The following is an 8285-nucleotide window of genomic DNA, read 5'->3' on the forward strand; positions in this document are numbered from 1 at the left end:
CTCTTTACAGCTTTAGTTAGTTATAATACATAAGTATGTGTTGATGCTGCATGTAAATGAACCGAAGGAAAAAGTGTTCCTTTATTTTAATTATCTTACTTATTAAGCTAATAAACCCTTTAAAAAGCCTTTTGGATCAGCTGGAAAATGCATTGTCACAAAGCTGAAAACAGGACTGTTTTATCTGGGAAACTTGTGATTTTAGAAATACCTGTTTCTCAAAGCTACAAACATATGTTGATGTTATAAAACGTGATGCATTGCTGTAGATTAAACTGGCCAACAGTATATAAAGGAGTTTATATGGGCACCACCATAAACATCTACAACATCATATGATGCACTGCTGTAGATTAAGCTACTATAGGAGATAAACATCTACATCTTCAGCAGCAAAATGCAACATAGACGTGAATGCAGCAGTAATATTAATCCTAAAACAGGATAGCATAAAACTGACCGCGATAATCATATTGCGTATTAGGTACTTTTACTTAAAGTGCATTTCCCTCTCAATGTTTACATGCTTTTAGTTAAGTAACGTTTTGAATGAATGATTTGTAGTTGTAGTGGAGTATTTGAGCTCTCTGTCTGTTACCAGCAATTTCACTTAACTAAAGGATATACTGTATATATGTTTTCAAATATTAAAATATATGCCCCTGAATTGTCTCTTTGCAAGTTGCATTTACATGCAAGGACATTTCCAGAGCCGGCATGTGGAGATGATTTAAAGAGGCCCATGCAATTTGATTTGGACTTCCTTCTGAATGAATTCCGGGGCAAATTGAATTTGGTGTGCTCTCAGACTCCGGTCAAAAACGTCACTGCGAGCAAATGCCACCACATGTGCTGCAATTCAGGGTTATGGATCCAGGCTAAATCCAGAAAAAGATAATAAAGAGCTACGCTAAAACTATTTTGAATTTAAATCCTTCATGGAAATAATCAAAAAAGGTTTGGATGTCCACACTTTGCACATAACTAAAACAGAGCCACATAAAATCTTTCTTTTTGCAGACCGTTTCAGCTACAGTATAATAGTATCAGAATATGGCCGAGGTGCTCACATACAAGGAATTTGCTCCTTAACATAATTATGGTAAGAGTTAAAAAAGAAAAAAATGACCGTTAAAGCCAAGAAATGTAGAATAGAAGAAAAACACAATAGAATATGAACAAAATTATAAGAAAGGAACATTAAATGCAAGAAATACGAGTCCCCAGTAGAGGTGTGAAGTACTTTATCCTCATGTACTACTGCTCTAAATGCTACTCTAAACCTCACCTGATCAAAGTCCTCTATGTGAAGCCAAACAGGAGACATTCATTTGATTTTCTTCAACACCAGAGACACCTACATCTGATTCATTCACTGAATAAAGGGAAAAGGTAACCTAACCTTGTCAGCACCTGCAATGCCACAGGATTTTGTTTAACACAAGCTTCAATAGGGCATAGCACCGTATGATCTTGGTACTGGAATAATCTGTACAGGTAAACAAGTAAATCAGGCATGAAATTACCACTGGGGACATAAAGATTTGATTATTTACCTTAATACTATGTGTGAATCACCTTTGCTATCTAGTTTGACCTTTTATTACCTGATATTTAAGAGACTGGAAAATCATTACGTTTGTGTCTGAACACTGAGGCCTTCATTACAAACACAATGCATGCAGTCTATGTGAGTCCTGGTGTACATCACACTGTGGGCTTTCCATTGGTCTAACACACCATGTATAGTCAGTTTAAAGCTTGCACAAAAGCTTTAATATAACATTTCTTGAATAAAAAACATGGATTGAATGTTATTTTTATTTTCTCTATAACATGCATTTATTTATAATATAGATTTACTGTACTGTAATGTTCTTTCTGTGGCAAAAAATGAACTTGATTTCCTAAAAGAATAAAAAATAACATTGTTGGGGTAGTTTTTGCGATTAGAGGTGCAAGGTCTCACTCAAGGACACCTGGGACAACATGGCTGTGGAGGAGACAGAGCGTGAGACAACACTTTTACTGCAGAGTCTCTCACCAATTGGTCACCCCACTGACACCCTGCTCCCAGTTCATGGCCTTACCCTGAAATAACCTCTCAAATGCAAATGCTGACTCATGTTAAATTTAGGCTAAATGTCTAAATGATAAAAATAGATCACTCAGACATACATTTATTAAACGTAAATGTATATTTTTTTCCACTCTGGTGCAATCTAAACGTTGTTCTTGTACCGACTTTCATAGAAACAATGCAGCATTATAAGTATTTAAAGCAGGAACAACTTTACTGAGACGATTTACTAAACTCAAACAAGTTTTGACTTCTTTGCAAATTGATTGTCATGCTAGCATAAACTAAATGGAAACCAATAGTGCCTGGAAGGAAGGAACATGCATTTAAATAGTTAGCATGATTTGAAATGAGAAGCAGGAATGCAACATTGATTGAATTTTACTTTAAAAAAAAGGTTTGGTCTTTTTGACTTTTGCTTTTAATGGAAAGAACCCTTTGCTGCATGTCCTGCCTTTTTCTGTCTCTCAGATTAAAGCAGAAAAACCAAAGAAAAAATCCTAACAATAAAATTCATCCAATTATGATTCTGACAAGAAAAACAACTTAGCGTGATGAGTCACCCTCACCACAATGAGCACAGGCTGTGCCGTCCCAGTAATCAGCATGTTTTCAAAATCGACTTTGCTGCCATTGTTCCGTAATGAGAGGCATGATATGACATGTTTAACAGAGCATGAATAAAGATCAACCAGAAGCTGGAACAACAGTGAATCAGACAGTGTAAGGTAGAACAAAAAGCTGGAGGGCATTCATAGAGGACAGACCTCCACCATGACCAAGGGCCCCATCCTGCAAAGTTAACGGATGTGAAGAATTATTGGTCTCGTTCCAACATTTTCCCTTTCCAAGTTTTCCTGAAAATCCACAGTATTTTTCCGAAATGACATTGTGACTAGTTTTAAAGGAGTATACAGTTTAGGGATTCAGTACAGAACACGTGCCGTTTTTTTAATAAATTATAAACCTTACGTTATAATTAAATAACCAGTTTCCCTTTTGTGTGTGGAAAACATCTTTTTTATATAGACTAATATAAAAAATTACACACTTGCCGCATGGGGCTGTACAGTGTGTACAGCATATGACCACATCGGTCCTTAGATTGGTGCAGCATACGAAAAAAACTCCATAGATATCCCACAATTAAGGGGGAAACACAGGAAAAAACCTTGTGGAAGCAAGAGAGGAGGACCTCTCTCCCAGGATGGACAGACTTTATGTAGAGATAAAGATAGTATATTTACAACACAGACAAGCCAAATGTTATATTGGGTATTGAGCCAATCTTCCCTGCATGTTGTCACCACCTTCAGTGAATAACAAAATGTGTCAAAACTCTTAACGTCACTGCTCTATGTTCAGATGCTTCAGTGAGGAGGATGTGGATGTACCCGAGTCTTAATTTACCAGTTTGTCAAAGGTTACAGTGCATATTCCCTTAACATCGGTCACATTTCAGAGATTCGTATCAGCTGTGAGTCTGCATGTGACACAGGCTGGTGTCAGAACTTAACTTGAAGCAGAAGACAATACACGTTGGATCAAGCTGGAGTCAGAACTACAGATTGTTAGTGTTTATTTTTTTGACATTTGCAAGTGAAAAACACAGCATTATAAAAAAAAAAAAAGTAGATTACATTTTGACCACATCTAACGACAACATGAGGAAACCACCGTTGCGACAGAGGCCGGTAAGACTGCTAAAACATTCAAATGCCTTTGGGATCCTTTGGGACAGTAACAAGATATACAGCAAAAACCCTGCTGCACATCAACAGTTTTTCATTAGTACAACTTAAACACATAACAATAATGTAATTCTATACACGTTATTAGCTGCCATGACAAAATGTCTTGGCAGTGTTGCATAAAACTAAACCCATAAACAATACCTCTAATTATTTCAACTGTTGAGTAAAAACGTGGTAAAGATCAAGCTATAAACTCTTGAATAGACATGGCTAAATACAGTACTGGTATTGACATTGTTCATTTTCTGTAATCTGTGGGCTCCTCTCCCTCTTCTTTGAGTAAACACGTGCGCACCAGAGCCTCTGTGACGATGTACGGGTCGCAGTTGGCTGACGGACGGCGATCCTCGAAGTAACCTTTCTTATCCTGCCCTACGGCGCGAGGGATGCGGATGCTGGCGCCACGGTTGGCAACACCTGCCGAGAACTCATCAATGCTCGAGGTTTCGTGGCGTCCGGTGAGGCGCCTGGCATTGTCGAGCCCTCCTTTAGGGTCGTAGGCACGGATATGATACTGGTGTCTCTTCGCCAACCTATCGATCGACTCCTCAATGATTCTGTCAAGAAAAAAGGGAATTAGAAACACGCTCAGATTCACAGCTGTTATTTAAGACTCTAGAATCCAAATACTTACTTTAGTCCGCCCTCCTCACGCATCTCCTTTGTGCTGAAGTTGGTGTGGCAGCCAGCGCCGTTCCAGTTCCCTGTGATTGGTTTGGGGTCAAAGGAGACCACCACGCCAAAGTCCTCACACACTCTGTGGAGGATGAAGCGAGCGATCCATAGATGATCCCCCATGTTGATACCTTCACATGGCCCGACCTGGAACTCCCACTGAAGCACAACCATGACAACATTAATGACTGATAGTAGTATAAAAGTGGCAAACAGAAAAAGACCAAGACAAAAGGGAAATACCTGAGCTGGCATGACTTCAGCATTGGTGCCACAGATGTCGACCCCGGCGTACAAACAGGCTCTGTAGTGCGCCTCCACGACGTCTCGCCCGTATGCCTTATCTGCTCCCACTCCACAGTAATAAGGCCCTGATCAGGTGGAGGGAAACTAAATGTTAAAGATCACCAACGTATTATACTTCAATAAACAACGAGACTAACTAGAGAGCAGTACTCACCTTGTGGACCTGGGAAGCCGTTGGAGGGCCAACCGAAGGGATGTCCGTCCGTACCTAGGAGAGTGTACTCCTGCTCCATACCAAACCACGGGTGGTTATTGTCAACCATGCTCATGATCTGTTTACAGGTATTGCGCAGATTGGTCTCTGTTGGAAAAACAACTATTTAGGATAAACACAAGGAAGCTTGAACTACAACCACACCCAGTCTTGTTCTGATCTGCTTACCTGCCGGCTTGCGGTTGTACTTGAGCACCTCGCAGAGCACCAGCTTGTTGGGGTCTCTCCTGAACGGGTCCCTGAACATGGCGGCGGGGATCAGGAACATGTCACTGTTGGAGCCCTCTGACTGGAAAGTGCTGGAGCCATCAAAGTTCCACTCTGGAAGTTCTACCACAGAAAAAAACTGAAATCAGTACCTGAAAAATATGTTTGATTATGGGTTGTATTGATCATATCGGATGCTTGAGCTTACCCTCTATCGTCTTGGGTTCCGAATCCAAAGTTCTTGTCTTGCATCGTAGTCCCTCTCCAGAACCATCAATCCATATGTACATTGCTTGGACCTTGTCCCCCTGAGGGAGGTCCATGTACTGCTGTTTAACAGCTTTGTTCAATTTTGAACTTGTTGAGGTGGCCATTTTCTTGACCAAATCCTACAGAGTAAAGAGAACAGAGCATAAGCCAAACACAGGGGCGCCACTATCACAGAGTACACCATGTACAACCAGAGAGGAGGTCATGGAAAAGGCACTTTGACCCAGAAATTGTACTGCATGTCACTGACAAGGAAGAATAATGATGCCCTATTATAAAAATGCACCATCGAGTCAGTCTTATTTTATATTCCTCTCTTCTTCTTTTTTTCAATGCTCATGAGACAGGGTAATCAACTTAAACACAAGCCTACACTACACAGCATGTATGATTGATTTCAGTCAATATCGTAACATGACATAACAGGTAGAAACAAAGGGAAAGTTTCAGCAGCGTGCAAAAAGAAAACAATATGTCCTCGGCACAGATCCAGCAGCCTTACAGAGTGTGAATCAGGAAGCATCAGAAAGCCCTTACCTTGGGTTAAGTGTAGGAAAATATCAAAAGACGATCAGAGCCTGTGGATGCGTGGTCTTTGTGAAGGTCTCTATTGTTTTTCATTCCTGCTTCCCTCACTGCTTCCACGCTGCTTTATAGCGCTGCCGAGCATCTTCGCCGCTTCTGATTGGCTGACGGACAACGTGATCAGCCCGTGGCGAGAGGATGCAGCACGGAGTCTCTCATTCACTGAATAACAAAGGGATCCCCGCTGAGAGGCTTTAACTTCCAATGATCGTTCATCGACACATTTGTAGCAGGAAAAAGCCCACTGTCAGAGAGAGTGAATCAAACTGAATCAAAGTGATACTCAGAGAGAAAGAGACACTTTTACACTGGATTTGATGTAAACATGCAGTGCGCCCTCTAGCGACCGAATCCTAATGATACTTATAACCAAAGCAATTCCCAGAATTATGGAAGGGCTTGCATAATACATATTCAATGAAAAAACATGCTGTTCTTTAGGCGTTCACAAACAATTGGCCAGGGCAATGAGTACGAAAGTACAGACAAATAAATGTAATAACATAAACATTTATTCATCCCTGTGGGGAAATTCAGGTGTTTTAGCAGCAACAGGAATAATATAAAGGGTATCACAGGTAAGAGTTAAAGCAAGGATAAACATGAATACAAAATAAAGAATGTAAATAAAAATATATAATAAAGTATCAACTATAGTATAAGATGAAGCTGTTTATACATCTTTCGCCTTTAATGTACACATGAATATCATATTAAATAAAGAGGTAAGCACATTTTAATATAGTAAAATAGGTACACATCCATCGTACAACAATACATAATTAGCGTTATTGTAAAAGGTTAGTGAACAAATGAAATGTATATATAAATAACATAAATAAATAAAATGGATCTTGGATTCTTTTGCCTTGTACAAAGTCAGTTTTTTAAAGTTTTTTTATGACAATTGTTATGATACCTTATTGTTGTATATAAAGATTTTTTTTTTTTGGGGTGGTGGGGAATTGCTATCAGAAATCAAAAGCAAATAGAAAACAGAGAACCAAGATACAGGCAATGTGTTAAAATGTCATCAGATGGAGCATAAAACCCATCTCACCTCACCTTCATCATCATGAAGTGCTTTGAGTGGTTAGTCAAAACTTTTATCACCTCCTCCCTCCCTGACTCAGCATGGACTCCAGGATACTCTGCAACTTCTACAGGTGCACCATCGAGAGTATCCTGACTGGCTGCATCACCGCCTGGTATGGCAGTTGCACCGCCCTCAACCATAAGACTCTACAGAGGGTGGTGAAAACTGCTCAGCACATCACCAGGACGGAGTTGCCATCCATGGAGGACCTCTACACCCAGCAGTGTAGGAAGAAGGCCGATAGGATATTAAAGGACCCCCATCACCCCAGCAACAATCTGTTCTGTCTGCTGCCGTCTGGCAGACGGTACCGCAGCATCCGGACCAAGACCACCAGACTCAGGGACGGTTTTATACCACAGGCTATAAGACTGCTGAACTCCTGAGCTCTGTGAATGTCTACTCACATCTGTTTATAGTACACACACATACATATATATATATACATATATATGTATGTGTGTATATATATATATATATATATATATATATATATATATACATATATATATATATATATATATATATATATATATGTATATATATATATATATATATACATATATATATATATATACATATATATATATATATATATGTATATATATATATATATATATACATATATATGTATATATATATATACATATATATATATATGTATATATATATTATACACATCTGTTATACGTAATATATGCATCTGTCCATACCTCCTCATTCAACAGTGTAAAGTATTTAAATACTTTCAATGTATTCCACATATGTATATATTTCACATCCTCAAATCTTTATTGTTGTTATTGTAAATATTCTTCTCTCTTTTTGCACTATTTTATTTATCTTATTTGCACCATGTATGTTGAGTTGTTGGAGGAGCATGGGACATAAGATTTTCATTGCCAACATATACGTTGTGTATGCTGTGCATATGACCAATAAAACCTTTGAACCTTGAAACCTAAAGTAAAGTGAAACCACTGAAAATAAATGTCAAACTTGAAATGTTAGCAATAATAACAATATATATACAATATGACTTTAAATCTGATATAATCCAAATTACATGCATGCTGTTTTAAAGCAAGCTAAATAAAC

At 38.7% G+C, this 8285-nt stretch overlaps 1 protein-coding gene across 1 annotated transcript; it reads right to left on the minus strand.

Annotated features, from left to right (window-relative positions):
* Window positions 1-3642: 3642 nt before the first annotated feature.
* glulb (glutamate-ammonia ligase (glutamine synthase) b) lies at window positions 3643-6267 on the minus strand. Its single transcript, XM_063891902.1, has 7 exons — window positions 6044-6267; window positions 5445-5625; window positions 5198-5359; window positions 4970-5116; window positions 4753-4880; window positions 4469-4668; window positions 3643-4391 (listed from the first exon to the last, which is right to left on the minus strand). Exons 2-7 carry the CDS (start codon window positions 5608-5610, stop codon window positions 4073-4075), a joined length of 1122 nt encoding a protein of 373 aa, XP_063747972.1. The 5' UTR covers window positions 5611-5625; window positions 6044-6267; the 3' UTR covers window positions 3643-4072.
* Window positions 6268-8285: the final 2018 nt, after the last annotated feature.

This window comes from Eleginops maclovinus, chromosome 9, assembly GCF_036324505.1.
Source record: "Eleginops maclovinus isolate JMC-PN-2008 ecotype Puerto Natales chromosome 9, JC_Emac_rtc_rv5, whole genome shotgun sequence".
Taxonomy (NCBI): domain Eukaryota; kingdom Metazoa; phylum Chordata; class Actinopteri; order Perciformes; family Eleginopidae; genus Eleginops; species Eleginops maclovinus.

What these genes read in the sequence shown, in the direction of transcription:
- glulb (XM_063891902.1), bottom strand. Translation starts at nt 5,610, where the DNA reads ATGGCCACCTCAACAAGTTCAAAATTGAACAAAGCTGTTAAACAGCAG. An exon ending in GGAACCCAAGACGATAGAGG is followed by an intron (nt 5,360 to 5,444) that starts GTAAGCTCAAGC and finishes TTTCTGTGGTAG; the next exon opens with AACTTCCAGAGTGGAACTTT. An exon ending in CGTGAGGAGGGCGGACTAAA is followed by an intron (nt 4,392 to 4,468) that starts GTAAGTATTTGG and finishes TTTTCTTGACAG; the next exon opens with AATCATTGAGGAGTCGATCG.